Source organism: Hippocampus bargibanti, linkage group LG08 (assembly GCF_051943395.1).
Source record: "Hippocampus bargibanti isolate YZ-2025 linkage group LG08, ASM5194339v1, whole genome shotgun sequence".
NCBI lineage: Eukaryota > Metazoa > Chordata > Actinopteri > Syngnathiformes > Syngnathidae > Hippocampus > Hippocampus bargibanti.
The window spans coordinates 19,741,155-19,758,456 of record NC_142741.1 but is presented as its reverse complement, the minus strand read 5'-3'; the positions used below and the strand labels follow the sequence as shown (position 1 = coordinate 19,758,456).

At 45.8% G+C, this 17,302-nt stretch overlaps 1 protein-coding gene across 3 annotated transcripts in view; it reads left to right on the top strand.

The window, feature by feature from the left end:
* Window positions 1-17,302, top strand: part of thsd7ba (thrombospondin, type I, domain containing 7Ba) — a 261,993-nt gene that overhangs the window by 139,174 nt on the left and 105,517 nt on the right. For all 3 annotated transcript variants that reach the window (XM_089002333.1, XM_089002331.1, XM_089002332.1), the window contains exon 8: window positions 817-1,014. In XM_089002333.1, the coding sequence (XP_088858459.1) occupies window positions 817-1,014 (198 nt within the window). The remainder of the gene's footprint in view (window positions 1-816; window positions 1,015-17,302) is intronic.

The following is a 17,302-nucleotide window of genomic DNA, read 5'->3' as shown; positions in this document are numbered from 1 at the left end:
GCATGGAAGTAGCAATGGTGGCTTTCAGAATACTCCGACGAAGACGGTATTGCGCGATCGGTAAATATAGTCAGAAGGCACAATCAAGGGAATGACAAACAGCTGTGGGAACCCAGGTGCGTGATGATGGGAGGGGCCGTCTCCAGGGAGCAGTGGAGGAGGTGACAGGAGGGGCGGGGCGCGCCGCGGGCGGCGACGAGATGTGACAGTTTTGTATTTGACTAAAAATATTAGCCTGCATGTCTTGGGTATTTTAGATGCTATAAAACGTTTTTCTGATGTCAATTAGTTAACAAAAAATGGTGTCGGTTGTCCTTTAAGCTCTATCATCCTAAATTAAAAGCATCGGTACACAGGCATTTATTGATCTTAAAGTCTGGGCTCTGGCGGTGCCACCTTCGCAAAGATAGTCACAGGCTTGTCCCAAGACCAATCCTTTGATATCTCTCTTGTGTGCTGGGTTATTGTTCTGCTTAAAGATGACACTCGTCACAGAAATAGTCCACAAAAGTCAACAAGTGGATAGATCAAATGATACTGTAATTGAATGAATCATCCCTATAGTGTGATGCAGAGACTTGTGGAGAAGGAATTAGCCATCTAATGAGCATGGCCTGGTTTACTCCAAACGTTGTCTGCTTAACAACAAAGGACTCATCCTTTGTCTCGTCAGACCACAGAGGAGTAGAGTTGAGCCGAACTTCTGCTCGAACAATGTTTTGGAGGCAGGGGTTCATACCAAATGTGTCGACAGATATGTTTGAAAATGTATTTTAACAACCTCTGTTCATTCTCTCCTTTGGTCTTCTCTGTCAGGATTCATACAAAGGAGGAGAGAGGTGTTGTGGGCATCCAGCAGTTCACTTGATGTCTGCCCTCATTTGGTGGAGTCCATCCCCTGTGAGGAGCCTGCCTGCTATCTGTGGCAAGTTCAGCCAGGCAAATGTACACCGAATAAAAGCAGTTGTGGTCCTGGAATGGTGGTCCAAAGTGTGAAGTGCATCAGCGCTGAAGGTACTGTTTCTTCTTTCAGCAATACAACTATGAAATTATTTAAAAGGTACTGTGTTGCTAACTACTTGTCTACATATTTATTAATGATCAAATGCGCACCAACTGTTATTGTACCAATAGATTTTATTTATAATTAGTATGTATTATTTGTATTAGTTATTCATCCCACTAATTTCTAAAAAGATAGATTGAGGTGGTTTTATTACATATAAGCTTGATTAGACATTAATTATTTCAAAAACACAATTAAACCATAGTTTCAAATAGTAATATGATGTGCAACATTGTGATAAATGTATAATGTGATTCTATTAATTATTCGTTACATAGGCTATATCTGGATTCATTGTCATAGAAAAGACGGTCAAAAATTCTGCATCCTTGCTCCCTTCTACCCACCCTTAATTCCTTCCACCTTTTGTACTTTTCTTCAGTATATGCCCATCCACTAACTCATTGTCCTACATTACGCACTTATAGAGTCTAATACATTTTGACAGGCGGACAGTCAACAGCGTCTTGGTGAATATGAGGTAAAAAAAATAATTAGCGAGAGTCAAATTTGTGTGAAAGGATGTTGACATGTTGATCATCAGTGCACTTTTGATCGAGTTGTGAGACTCCCCTCGAAGTGCAATGAATTGCTCTTACAGGCCGCCACCTTGGTGCCAAGTCAGTGTAATAATGGATTAACGCCAAGATAATGGAGCAGTGAGGCATTCTAATTAGTTAGCAGAATCACCTCAGCTGACACCTAGGTGAGAAAAGATCACTTACTTGAATAAACCTGTCACCCACGATAATTTTAATTCTTCCCCAAGCTTTTGGCCTTGAGTGCAAATCAAAAATATTTGCTTTATCACCACTGGAGTTCTATGTTGCAGTGTCATTACAGAAACTTAACGTCAATCTATCCTTTACTAAAGGATAGATTGACAACATTGTCTTTCGAGTGGAACCTTTTGTGCGGTGCCCTTGGAGGATGGCTGCTGCTGCTCACAAAAAAAAAAAAAGTTCTTATCCCGTGACTGTAAAGTGTCCTTGAGAGTTTTGAAAGGCGCTTAGAAATTGAATGTATTATATATACAGTGGGGCATTAAAATGAGAATATCCGTTCCCAGGTCTCCATAAAATATCAGAATCAGAATCAGAATCATCTTTATTGCCAAGTATGTAGAACACACAAGGAAATTGTTTCCGGTAGAACACGCTGCACTCGTATCGTTGTCAAAAAAACTGCTAAGTGGCACTATACAGTTTCATTTTGGCTACTGTTGAAAAAATATAATTTTCAACTAAATAAGCCTTAAAACCACACACAATATACCTTATTCTATGTATAATAAATGTGCTATTGTATTGTAATGAAAGAAATACACTGCACTGTATAATAAAGTCACTTTATTTACATGTGTGATAGTCGTTGATGGCTCTTAATTGACACCTGTTGCTTTCTGACTTGTAAGATCGTACGAAACTGAGGCATCACATGATCATTCATCATGTTGATGATTCTCAGAGCCACAGTATTTTCTGGATGAACTGTTCAATAAAAGTCTGCACATCATTCCACTTGATGCTGCAGCCATCTCCTCCAGGACAACTCCTGAATGGCTTGCTTCTGCCTGTCCTCTTGAAGGCAAATCAAATCATCTGTGTTGAGCACCTCATTCTGGTCAGCAACAAGCACCTCAATGTCAACTGCATTCACATCGAGTCCCATGTTCTGTCCAATGGAAACAATGTTGTCAATAACAACAATCATGAGGATCAAATCCTTCAAAGTCCCTTTTAAGGATGCATGCGGGCCACAAATTCTTCCATTCTGCTTTCAAGGATCGAAGGGTAACATTATGCCAAGCCTTTTCTATCAGCTGAACACAATGATACACATTGAAATGGTCCTTCCAATAATCCCTAAGGGATAGTTTGGTGTCATTAGTCACGTGAAAGCATCGAGTAAATAAAGCCTTTGTGTAAAGCTTTGTTGCGAAGGATGGTAGCAATGGTGGACTTAGCATATAGGTACTGGTCCGCTAAGTCAGACAAACACACACCTCGTTCGTGTTTCTCAATGATCTCCTTCTTCTTCTCGACTGTATTTTTGTTTTGTGTCACACGAGCCTGTGGTGGGGTCATTTTCGGTCCCATAACAGCAAAAGGATCCGTTTTAAATCCTTGAAGACGATCAACGTGTGCATTCAGACTCAGGGGTTGTGGAAAGGTAGGCCGGCTGGGCGCTGTTCAGTCGTGTGCTTTGGTGAAGTAGTGCTTATGCCAAGGTTTAATTTTCATAAATTTAACGTTCGTAAACCAAAAATTTCGTAAGGCAAGGTGTTCGTAAACCGAGGCCCCCACTGTATATATATATATATATATATATATATATATATATATATATATATATATATATATATATATATATATATATATATATATATATATAAAAATCCTCGTCTCACCCACCATGGGTGGTGTCTGTCCCCATTTCAGCTCGGGTCCTCTACCAGAGGCCAGGAAGCTTGAGGGTTCTGCGCAGTATCCGTGCTGTTCCCAGCACTGCACTTTTCTGGACCGAGATATCCGATGTTGTTCCCGGGATCTGTTGCAACCACTCGTCGAGTTTGGGGGTCACTGCCCCAAGTGCTCCGACCACCACAGGCACGACTGTCACCTTGACCTTCCAGGCTCTCTCCAGCTTCTCTCTGAGCCCTTGGTATTTCTCGATTTTGTCATGTTCCTTCTTTCTGATGTTCCCATCACTCGGGACCGCTACATCCACGACAACGGCTTTCCTTTCCCCTTTATCTATGACCACGATATCTGGTTGGTTGGCCATTACCATCTTGTCAGTCTGTATCTGGAAGTCCCACAGGATTTTTGCTCGGTCATTCTCCACCACCTTGGGGGGTGTTTCCCATTTTGACCTTGGGGTTTCCAGTCCATACTCCGCACAGATGTTTCGGTAGACTATGCCAGCCACCTGGTTATGGCGCTCCATGTAGGCTTTCCCTGCCAGCATCTTACACCCTGCAGTTACGTGTTGGATTGTCTCAGGTGGCTCTTTGCACAACCTACACCTTGGGTCTTGTCTGGTGTGGTATATCCCTGCCTCTATGGCTCTGGTGTTCAGGGCCTGCTCTTGGGCAGCCAGGATGAGTGCCTCTGTGCTGTCCTTTAGGCCTGCCCTCTCTAGCCACTGATAGGACTTCTTGAGATCAGCCACTTCTGCTATGGTTCGGTGGTACATCCCGTGTAGGGGCTTTTCCTCCCATGATTGTCCCTCTTCCAGCACCTCATTCTCTGTTCCCCATTGACTGAGACATTCTCTGAGTACATCATCCGTTGGAGCCTTCTCTTTGATGTATTCATGGAGCTTGGATGTTTCATCCTGGACAGTGGCTCTCACACTCCCTAGTCCCCGGCCTCCTTCCTTACGGCTTGTGTACAGTCTCAGGGTGCTGGACTTGGGATGGAACCCTCCGTGCATGGTGAGGAGTTTTCGGGTCTTAACATCCGTGGTCTGAATCTCTTCCTTTGGCCACCTTATTATTCCTGCAGGGTATCTGATCACTGGCAGGGCATAGCTGTTTATTGCCCGGGTCTTGTTCTTGCCATTGAGCTGGCTTCTGAGGACTTGCCTCACCCGCTGGAGGTATTTGGTCGTAGCCGCTTTCCTTGTTGCTAATTCGAGGTTGCCATTGGCCTGTGGTATACCGAGGTACTTGTAGCTGTTTTCAATGTCTGCTATTGTTCCTTCAGTGAGTGAGACCCCTTCAGTGTGGACTACCTTGCCCCTCTTAGTCACCATCCGACTACATTTCTCCAGCCCGAATGACATTCCGATATCACTGCTGTAGATCCTGGTTGTGTGGATCAGGGAGTCTATGTCCCTTTCGCTCTTAGCATACAGCTTGATGTCATCCATGTAGAGGAGGTGACTGATCGTAGCTCCATTTCTGAGGCGGTATCCATAGCCTGTCTTGGCGATTATCTGGCTGAGGGGGTTCAGTCCTATGCAGAACAGCAGTGGGGAGAGTGCATCACCTTGGTATATGCCACATTTGATGGACACTTGCGTTAGTGGCTTGCCATTGGCTTCAAGTGTGGTTTTCCACATCCTCATCGAGTTTGCAACGAAGGCTCTCAGGGTCCTGTTGACCTTATACAACTCCAAGCATTCATTGATCCATGTGTGTGGCATCGAGTCATATGCTTTCTTGTAATCAATCCAGGCTGTGCACAGGTTGGTATGTCGGGACCTGCAGTCTTGAGCGACTGTTCTGTCAACCAGCAGCTGATGTTTGGCACCTCTAGTATCTCTACTAATGCCTTTCTGTGCTTTGCTCATGTATTGATCCATGTGTCCACTTATCTTAGCCGCAATGATGCCTGACATGAGCTTCCATGTTGTGGAGAGGCAGGTTATTGGCCGATAGTTGGAAGGAACTGCACCCTTTGAGGAATCCTTCATGATCAGGATTGTTCGCCCTTCGGTTAGCCATCCTGGGTGAGTCCCATCCATCAGCAGCTGGTTCATTTGTGCTGCTAGGCGCTCATGGAGAGCTGTGAGTTTCTTTAGCCAGTAGGTGTGGACCATATCCGGGCCTGGTGCCGTCCAGTTTTTCATACCTGAGACTCTTCCTTGTATATCTGCCGCTGTGATGGTAACTGGGTTCTGTTCAGGGAGGTTGTTGTGCTCCTCTTTCAGAGTCACCAGCCATTGTGCACTGCTGTTATGTGCGACCTCGTTCTCCCATATTCCTTTCCAGTATCTTTCAGTTTCCAACCTTGGAGGGTCTGCTCTGCTGTTTGAACCCTGCCACTGAGCGTACACTTTCGCAGGTTGTGTTGCGAACAGCCTGTTTATTTTTCTGGCCTCATTCTCTTTCGTGTACCTCTTTAGGCGACTGGCCAAGGCCTGGAGCCTTTGTTTGGCAGTTTCGAGTGCTTCAGGTATGGTTATCTGCATGTACCTCTTGGGTATTGGCCTTTTATTCACACCTCTCTGGGTCTCCGTCAATTGACTCACATCTTTCCGAGCCGCCTTGATCTTGGCCTCCAACCGTCTTTTCCATGGTGGGTAATGAATCTCGTGGCTCTTTGGTTTCCGTGATCGTTCCGGTCGGGATCGTTCTCAGTGCTGCATTCACAGTTTCCATGAGACTTTCAGGTGGTACTTCACATAGCCGTTGTAATCGGTGCCTTCGTTGCCCAGTTTCCAACAGAGCCATGTTATCGCATCTCGTCCATCTCCGCTTTGTTCCAGTAGCCCATTTTTCATCAGGGTGCTCTGGTTCCCCAGCACCTGACGCAGACCTTGTTTGGCCGGGCGACGTCTGAGCCGGCATGTCATTCCATTTATTGTCTCTCATCATTGTATGAGGTAGGCATTAGCGTGAAGGGTCTTGCCCAAGGACCCACACTGGATGATGTCATTGTGCTCGTTTGTGCTCATTTTCTCTGCCACAAGTGGCACTATTTGTGCTATATATATATATATATATATATATATATATATATATATATATATATATATATATATATATATATATATATATATATATATATATATATATATATATATATATATATATATATATATATAGTGTGTGTCATCAAGAGGATGACACAAAATGCGGGCAAGGCTTTTTCTCTTGGTCTTGCCCGCTGCTTATTCAATTCACTCCACATACGCAACATTGTCATCGATGTCGACCCATGAGCTGTGTAAAATGTCTCTATGTCAGAATCAGAATCATCTTTATTGCCAAGTATGTAGAACACACAAGGAATTTGTTTCCGGTAGAACACGCTGCACTAGTATCGTTGTCAAAAAAAAACTGCTAAGTGGCACTATACAGTTCCATTTTGTCCTCGTCAGAGCCTCTTTGTTGATAGAAATTACCACTGATTATACACCTATTCATGAACTGACACCTTAATTATCACATCATTGAGTTAGTTTATCATAACCGTATGTATTGTGTGCTCGTTTATAGGCCTGATGTCATTGCATGGTTATGATGAAGCTATTCCCATCGTGCCTAGGTCAGACATGGGCAAACTACGGCCCGCGGGCCACATACGGCCCGTTAGGCTTTTTAATCCAGCCCGCCGAATTTGCCCAAATTATAGTACAAAACAGTGTCTAAAACTCATGTCAAAAAGTTAGCGAACAACAGGGCAGATAACTGAAAAGTTGCCTGCCCCATTTTTCACAACTTGAAGCACAATGAGACAACTAATCACATTAAAAAGCATCGTCACAAAGTATAAAGTTTGTTTTAAATCAAGAACGCACCTACTATAAATGCTACCTTGCTTAATTTACGGTAAATGTGCATGGCTGTAGATTTTGCTGCAGTACTCGATTGGCATTGCAGTGCACAATGCAACGTTTGCATTGCTTTCTACGAGCCACTAAGCCCCTTTCATGAGTCTCACGTACACTTTACAGTCACGGTTTAATGTAAATTTACGTTTTGTAGCGTCACATATCTTGTTAGCTTCTTTTGAATCTTCCTTCTGGGCTGAGCTTCTGTGCATCTATTTTGTTAAATGACATGCAATTGCACGACTTTATAACGCTTGCAAAAGTCCGGAAGAAAGAAGCAGGCTTCTGATTGGCTGCCGTGCCGAGTATGCAAATTTCAACTGCAGGTAGTCGATGTTCGTGTGCTCGGCGACGGTACACGTGTATTGTTTGCGCGTGAAGGCGAGGGCGTCTGTGAGGAGTTTGTTGAGCACGCGGTCAGGAAAACCATCAATGATTTGGCGGAATTTAACAAAAGTAGGTATTATTGAGCTTGAATATTTTGTTGTGTAATAATATGTTTTGAATTTTGAAAGTGATTCCATTTTTCAATAAATGTTGATTTCTTTAACTTTGCCCCTTCAATGGAAACTTGTTAAAATAAATCACAGTGCATATGTTATTTTAATCTATTTCCATTTCCTCCTCCAAGTATCTGCGAAATAGTATATAAATGCCATATTCCTTGAGACAAATTTATTAACTGATCAGGGATATTTTTCACATTTGAAAGACAGTTAGTAAATTGGGTTGTAGTGTTCTTACTGTGCTATGAGGTTTGTACATACTACATTTAAAGGACAACCGGCACCATTTTTTGTTTTTGTTTCCCACTGACATCAGAAAAACGTTTTATAGCATCTAAAATACCCAAATCAGGCAGGCTGATGTTTTTAGTTAAATGAAAAACACCAATAAAAATGACTTCAAAATGAATCCGGAAATGGTCAGTTTCAGAAGGTCCCACCGCCCTGTTCGTGACGTCACGCCAAGACGTCTTGTCTTTGATCGAGAATCAAAACAATTGCTTCAGATTCGGAGAAGATGTTTTCTTGTTACTCATCCAGTTATGAATATGATTCAAATAGTTCTGAAGAGGAAAGCATAAATGTTTGCAATTGATTCAAGGAGTCCTCCCATATCAATTCGAGCCGTCAATGACAGCAATGTAGCACCCAGAAAATGCAGAAGATTGCGCCCAAGCTCCGTTGGAAATGGGCTGATTTGTCAGCTGGGAATTTGTGTCAGCGAATATCAAATAGTTGTCTTGGTGCAACACACAACGATTCACCATGCCATTATTTATGTGTTTTCCTTCTAATTTCACCATCAACATGGATCAACACGAAGTTTTCAGACCAAACAAAGTACCCAAAATGCATTGTATGCATTGTCAGGGGCGGTCCAAACGTGACGTCACATGGGGATCGTCATCAACTCGAAAACAAGACTTCATGAATATTCAGCGCAAGTCTTAGAACGTAAACTATAGCTATATGCTGTGGAATCTTTGTAAAATATGCTCAGTCGAAGTCATTTGAAGTGATTTTATAAATTATGGACATAACTTGTTCAGAGTATTTCCGGCCCAAACACTCCCTCCAAATGCTCCTGGCCCGGCCCCTCTGTCAAATTTTAGAACCCAATGCGGCCCGCGAGTCAAAAAGTTTGCCCACCCCTGGCCTAGGTTAATGCCTACTTACTAAGAAAAAAACAATATACCCTAGATGAAAACAACAATCTGTTTTAAATAAATTAGCTAAAGACTATAATTAAATTCTGACAGTCAATTATCAGTTACATCCCATAACCAAGCCACAGCAAGAAAACATTTTGGTAGAAAAGTTATTCTCAGAAAGAATGATCGGCGCATGCATGGCCACCCCTGACCTTTGCTCACTGAGCTCACTATAGTTACCTCAAGGAACATTTTCTGACTACACCACATGTCTGCTCGGATGAATGGCCAAAACTTCCAACCTGTGCTGCAATTAGGATTTGGTACACCATTTTAACAGGAACTTGTTCCTTTTGAGTCCAATCCATCTGAATGTGTTCACCTTTGACCTGAGCTCCTGTAATTCATTGTAGAACACACACAAGGAATTTGTTTCCGGTAGTACACGCTGCACTAGTATCATCATCAAAAAATTGCAAAAAGGCACTATACAGTTCTATTTGGGTTACTGTTTAAAGACTTAATGGCTTGGGGGAAGAAGCTGTTTAAATGTCTGCTGGATTTGGTGCGCAAGGATCGGTAGTGCCTGCCTGATGGGAGTAGCTGGAAAAGCAACCTATTTAAAATTGCATTTTCTGTGTAGCTCTCTCTCTTGTTTCTATTTATAATTGTATTTTATTTATTGCATTCTATTTGTGATTATATTTTATTTATTATAGTACCTATGCCTGTCTATGACTGTAAAGTGTCCTTGAGAGCTTTGAAAGGCGCTTAAAATGTAATGTATTATTATTATTAAAATGTGGTGGGCAGGGTGCGGAGGGTACAGTAGGATTATAGGTGTAACCGGCCTCAGGCCTAGGGGATACCTGGGTCGGTCCAAATGAGTCACAGGCAGGTAGCACTGTGAACGGCGAGGAAGAGACGACAGGAGACAAACGTGTTAATCAGCTTCACACAGCGGCATTTATGACAGATTGCGCATGCGTGAGCTGAGCCGACATTGTCTTCCTCTGTTCCATTCACAGGCGCGTAGCACCCTCTACTGCATTGGTAGCCTAATCGAATAACATACAGTAACGGAGGTCGTTTCTAAACCCCTACACTCTCCGGTGTTTTAAGAGATGTCTACGACATCTTGAACTACACCAACAACAAGTAGTAGTCAAGTACCAGTAAAAGAACAGTCATCTGTCTGGTCTCTGTAGTGTGGTGTCAGTCACATTCAAATGCAAGTCTGCTGTCTAATGAGTCCATACCGTTGAGGTAGGGTAGTGATAGGGTGCAGGTCGCACTGGATAATGGGTCATGGGGTAGGGCATGGAAGTATACAAGACATTTGCCCCAGGTCTCCAGGGCTGGTATGATGGATGTTCATATGTGAATATCTCTCTGGGTCTTAGAGTCCGAGTAGACCTAATTACCAGCAATTCCATTCCACTTTGTGACCCGGTGTCCGGTTCCACCAACTCTGCCGGCGCTCCTGCATCACCCTCATTACCATCCATTACAGGTTGTTTTGGGTTCATCCATTACAGGTTGTTCCGGCTTTCAGCACCCCCGAGGGGTGCTGAAAGCCGTTAGATGCCTGAAACTGTCATCAACAAAGCCCTGGTGGTAAGCACTGCCTTGGTCGAGTATTGAGAACCAAGAGTAGCCCCCCAGGTTATCGAGCAGGTCCTGAATACGTGGGAGTGGGTGACGATCGGGGACCGTTTTGCGATTTTGCTCCCTAAAGTCAACGCACAGGCGCAAGCTTTTATCTTTTTTCTCAACACAGACGACAGGGGATGATTATGCGGAGGGGATGATTATGCGGAAGTGGATTCCCTTATCCAACCATGGTGAAGTAGGTTTTTCACATAGTCTTTGACCTCTTGGTAAATCAGAATCAGAATCAGAATCAGAATCAGAATACCTTTATTCGTCCCGCAATGGGGAAATTTGCAGTCCACAGCAGCAATTGAAGAGGGATGGGGTTGGGGTGGGAGTGAAAGGATAGAAAACAAGATATTCTAAGCATAACAAAATAAAAATGTCAACTGTATACTGTGCAAATGTAGATGTGCAAAAACCGTTCTATAAACAAGACTGTACATAGTGCAGAATCAAGAGATGCATTAAGATATATTGCAACAACCCATATTTACAAGTTTCCAGTTTTTTTTGTTTTGTTTTTTTTTTTTTCACATGTGATCATTGGGAATTGTGAAGCCTGACAGCAGTCGGTAGGAACGAGCGGCGGTACCTCTCCTTCTTGCAGCGCGGGTGTAATAGTCTCTGGCTAAAGGAGCTACCCAGAGCTGTCAGGATGGGCAGGAGGGGGTGGGAGGGGCTGTCCGTCATAGCTTTTAGTTTAGCTAGCGTCCGTCTGTTGCCCACCTCCTCAAGAGAGTCCAGCGAGCAGCCCACGACAGAACTGGCCCGCTTGACAAAGCGCTCCAGTCTTTTTCTGTCCCGGGTGGTGATGCTGCCTGACCAGCAGACAATGCCATAGTGGATGGCTGATGCCACCACAGAGTCATAGAAAGTCTTTAGGAGTGACCCCTGAACTCCAAAAGACCTCAGTTTCCTGAGGAGGAAGAGGCGACTCTGTCCCTTTTTGATTAGGGCATCCGTGTTTGTTGTCCAGTCCAGTTTATTGTTGAGAGTAACACCCAGGTACTTGTAGGAGGTCACCCTCTCAATGTCCGAACCCTGGATGTTCAATGGTGCAGGTGACGATTGTTTCCTGCAGAAATCCACCACCAGCTCCTTGGTTTTGCCAGTGTTGATCTGGAGGTGATTCTGCTGGCACCAGTCCACAAAGTCCTTTGTCAGTCCCCTGTACTCCCTATCGTCTCCCTCTGTAATGAGGCCGACAATAGCTGAGTCGTCAGAGAACTTCTGAAGGTGGCAGGTTGGGGTGTTGTAGTTGAAGTCCGAGGTGTAGAGGGTGAAGAGGAATGGAGCCAGGACTGTTCCCTGCGGCGCTCCGGTGCTGCAGAGAAGCCTGTCCGACTCACAGTTCTTTACCCTCACGTACTGTGGCCTGTTTGTGAGGTAGTCTGTAATCCAGGATGTGAGGTGATGGTCGACTCCGGCATGCTGCAGCTTGTCCCCCAGTAGACTGGGCTGGATGGTGTTGAAGGCACTGGAGAAATCGAAGAATGTGATCCTCACCGTGCTCCCAGCATTCTCCAGGTGCAGCAACGCCGTATGGAGGAGGTAGATGATGGCATCCTCCACACCGATGCTGGGCTGGTAGGCAAACTGCAGCGGGTCCAGCGATGAGCTTGCCAGCGGTCGCAGGTGGGTGAGGACGAGTCTCTCCAGCGTCTTCATCAGGTGAGACGTCAGCGCCACCGGTCTGTAGCTGTTGAGCTCTTTGGGGTTGGCAATCTTGGGCACTGGGACCAGGCATGACGTTTTCCACAGCTGTGGAACTCTGCCCAGCTTCAGGCTCAGGTTGAACAAGTGCTGGACAATGTCACACAGCTGGTCGGAGCAGGTCTTGAGGAGTCGGGAACTGATGTCATCCGGACCTGCTGCCTTCCTCACCTTCATCCTCCTCAGTTGGTTCCTCACCTGCGCAGTTGTGACAGACAGGCAGGAACCAGGAGGCAGAGTGGCGGCTGAGGGTGTGGCAACGGTTGGGAGGGCAGATGTTGGTTGTGGAAAGCTGGTCGTGAGAGGGGGCAGGGAGGGTAAGGCCACAGTGAGAGTTGGTGCAGGTGCAGCTACAGGTGAAGTTGACGGTGGGCCGGGGGCGGCTGGCGTCTTGTCAAACCGATTGAAAAAGCGGTTGAGTTCATCTGCCCAGTCCTTGTCTTTTTCGTTCAATGTCACTGGGCTTTTGTGGCCTGAGATGTTTTTCAGGCCCTTCCAGACACCAGCGACATTGCTGGCTTGCAGCTGCTCCTCCATTTTCATCCTGTAGGCCTTCTTCCCCTCTCTGATCTTCCTCCTCAGTTGGATCTGCACGGCCTTCAGTTCCTCTCTGTTTCCCAACACAAAAGCCCTTTTCTTCTCCTTCAGGAGGACTTTTATGTCGGGATTAATCCATGGTTTGTTGTTGGCAAAACACCGCACAGTCCTGGTGGGTACGGTGTTTTGTTCACAAAAGTTAATGTAGTCTGTGATGGTGTTGGTGAGTGAGTCAATGTCTTCCCCATGAATCTCAGTAAAGAGCTCCCACCTGGTTGAATCAAAACAGTCCCGCAGAGCTTCTTCAGCTTCTGTGGACCATCTTTTGATCGTGTGGGTCACAGCTGGTTGCCTCTGGACAAGGGGTTTGTACACAGGCTTGAGATAAACCATATTGTGGTCTGCTCTTCCGAGAGGGGGGAGGGGGGAGGGTTTGTATGCATCCTTGGCGTTTGAATAAAATAGGTCCAATATGTTATTGTCTCTGGTGGCACAAGTTACATACTGTGTGAATGTTGGGAGGGAGAATTTCAGGGAAATGTGATTGAAGTCCCCTGAGATGATAAACAAGGCGTTGGGGGACTGGGTTTGCAGCTTGTTTACAACAGATATGAGGGCATCGGAGGCAGCGCCGCCATTTGCCGTAGGGGGAATGTACGTCGTCACGGCTATGACGTGTGAGAATTCCCGTGGCAGGTAATGCGGCCGAAGGCTAACGGCTAGCAGCTCGATGTCCCGAGTGCAAAGTTTTTCCTTCACCGTGATGTGCCCAGGATTGCACCATTTGTCATTCACAAATACAGCAATCCCCCCTCCTTTCTGCTTACCGCTGCCTTCATTTCTGTCCGCTCGTACGAGTTGGAAGCCCTCCAACTCTGCGTGGGCGTCCGGAGTGATTGCCGAAAGCCATGTCTCCGTGACGAGTAGCAAGCTGGCTTCCCGGTACTCCCTCTGATGTCGCGTTAGCGCCGCGAGCTCGTCCATTTTATTTGGGAGCGATCTCACGTTCCCCATGATGACGGACGGGAGAACGTGTCGGTATTTCCTCGTTCTTTTGCGGCGATCTTTCCCGGCCCGACATCCTCGTTTCCTCCTCTTCAATTCATCGGGGATGTCTGGTGCGGCGGCCGCTAGTCCGCTATTAGCCCGCCACGCTAGTAGCTGGTCTCGACTGTAAACAATGGGATTCCGCGTGCGCGTGGATTCCCCGTTCACAGGAGCGATGAAAAAGTAAAAAATAACGGCGATGAGCAAAAGAAAAGATGCCCATCTCCTCTCCGTAGGTTTATGGAGCGAGATCAGGCAAAACAAAAACGGAAAAGTAAAGAAGTGAAAAAGTAGACAAGAAAGGGAAAGAGCTGCTGTGGAGGCAGCCACACAGGGGGGCGCCATAGTGAAGAAAGGGGTTTTGGAATGGCATTGTAACGCTTTTGCACCGGTGTGTTGTCAATGAGCTGGATCTTGAGTTGCAGGTTTGGAATGCAACCTATATCAGCATCACCTCTTGAAAAGACATCTGACTCTTCATACAACATGTCTCTGGCAATACCCTGTTCTTCCTCTTTGAGATGTGACAGGTCAACCGGAGGATGCCACTTGTCTGTGGTCAGAGCCGAGAAGGTTTGAACGGTGGGACTATTTAGCGGCTTTGGATTGTTGGAGCACTCCTTAAAGGGCATGACCTCAGTAACTTCCTCAAGTGAGCCCAGAATAGTTCTCTGTGAAAGATGAATGTCATGTTTACTAACATTCTGAATGGGAATTTTTACAATTTTTGTCGGGCCACTGGGTACATGTACTAACGAAAAGAATGGCTCTAGCCCCTCAGGGCAGTTGTTCTCTATACTGGGCTCAAGTAGCATTGTTCCACCCTTGGGCCATGCTCTGACTCTGCACCTCATCTCATATATCTTGCCCGCAGGAATAATGAGTCCCTTCTTTCCGACACGCACAGGGTACTGGAGGAATGGCTCATCAGGGCCCAATATTTGGAGAACAGAAATCAAGGTCTCTACTGTGCGTTCGCTGACACTCATGGCTTCTTTCAGTATGGCTCCAATGTCCACCTGTTCATTGTTCTCTTTGATCATTTCTGCAATCACATTGCTTCCTACGAGAGGACAGTTAACACAACTCGTACTGATTAGTATGGGAACTTGTATGTCAGCATGTCCATGGCTTTCACTCCGTATCTGTAAATCAACATTAGCCCATGCATCAAAGGGATGTGCCATTCGCTGTAGATACCTCAAAAGGTTGGTCCGGGAATAGGGATGAAAGTGGCTGAATGGTTACGTTGGGCAGTGCTTCCTCTACCCACGCCCTACTCACCACGGTCACTTGAGACCCTGAGTCAAGCAGCATTTGGAGTGGGACCCCATTGAGTGCACATGAGACCATACATCGCTTGCCAATTAGTTGTGCTACACGTCTTTTTGATGTTGACTGACACTGCGTCGTCAGACTTATGGATGTTACTGGTTCAACCGAGTTGAATTGTACTGGAGGCTTGTCATTGGCATTGATCACTGGAAGCCTCACTCCAGTGACCTTCCCCTGTTTCCCGGCGCCTTTCTTTGCAGACAGCCCACAGCTCTATGTCCTTCCGACCACAAATGAAACAGTGAGGGCAGTTCTTAATGTTCTTTCGCACACAGGCCTGACACCTGACCCTAGTCTCATTCGTTGGTGTCTGGGGTCGAGTTGAGGATTGAGTCAAGGACGGACATGGGTTTACCTGAGTCGCCGATTCTGTAGGTTTAACAACCTGGGCAAAGTGTTTGGTCAGTGCGGTCACTTGTGCAGTCAGCTCGAGAATGGCAGCACGGTTAGCCTGTAATTCAGAGTCAACTTTGGTCTGGTTAATCTGGTCAGTTTGATTAGTTTGAGCAGCATGGACATTCACAGATCGATTTTTAGTCACAGTACCAAGGCGTTTCACCCTCTCAGCCTCCTCACTTGTGGACTTTGTAAATTGTTCTAACAGGACATCATCGGGAACCTGTAAATCAGTAAGGAATGGTTTGAGATCACATCTGACATAATTCTTCTCATTTAGCCCTTGACAGAGTGTGTGCAGAAATGTACCTTGGACAAGTTTTTGATCGTAACCACCTGGTTGTTGTGACTCAAAAAGAACTCTCTCCTTCAAACCCATGAGTCGATATAAAAATTACTGTGGAGACTCCCTGTCTTGCTGCTGAGCGGTACTGAGCTCGTTGAAGAGCTCAGAGCTGTTCTTGTCTCTGATATGGGCTCGTAAAAACGTTTTTAACTGGGACGTTGTCAGACCATCTGTATCATTTAGCATGTCTCGGAATGTACCCGGTTTAGTTATCTTAGACACAGTGCGGATAACCTCAGACTCGCTAAACCCTTCTTTTGTAGTCCCTCAGCCATTTGCTTACACAGGCTACGGTATGACATTTCAGACCCGGTGTCAGAAATCTGACCACCATAAATTTTGAACTCCCTCCGTGAAAACAGAGCAGCTACATCCGTGTACTTCACCACCTGATCCCCCATACCGGAGGATAAGCCAGCATGTTCAGGAGGAGCACCACCTGAACTGTTGGCGATGATCCTGAATGGCGATGGAGTGGTGCCGTTCCTGACCGGTGTGTGAATGTCTCTCGGTGGAAGACCTCAACTCCTCCTCTCAGGTCAGCTCCTTCCACAGTAGGTTCCTCCAGGGCATCTAGGAGCTCGCTGATCATGTCATCGAGGTGAAGGAGTTGAGACATGCCTTCATCTTCTATGCGTCTTAATTTGTCACCTCTGACGTAGTTAATGATCACATCAAACAGTTCTGGTTCACTAAGGGCCGCAAGGTCCTCAGTGTCACTCTCATCCATTGCGCTGGCAACAGTTAGTAGCTGATTGACATTCAAGGCTAATAGTCTCTTTTGGATCTTGAAAATCAATATTCGTTGTGGAGTTGTGAGAGCCATCGTTAGCCCCTGAAGCCTCTACTCTCTGGAGAACGGACAGCACTGCAGTCTTCCCTGAAGCTTTAGGCACAGGTTCTCTTCGTAGCAGTTCCCACTTTGCCCACTAGCGGCACCGATCCCGGACGAGCCCCCTATTGTAACCGGCCTCAGGCCTAGGGGATACTTGGGTCGGTCCAAATGAGTCACAGGCAGGTAGCACTGTGAACGACGAGGAAGAGACGACACGAGACAAACGTGTTAATCAGCTTCACACAGCGGCATTTATGACTGACTGCGCATGCGTGAGCTGAGCCTACATTGTCTTCCTCTGTTCCATTCACAGGCGCGTCGCGCCCTCTACTGCCTTGGTAGCCTAATCGAATAACATGCAGTAACAGAGGTCATTTCTAAACCCCTACATACGTTCCCTTGTTTGGATTCTTGCAGTGTGCAAGTCCT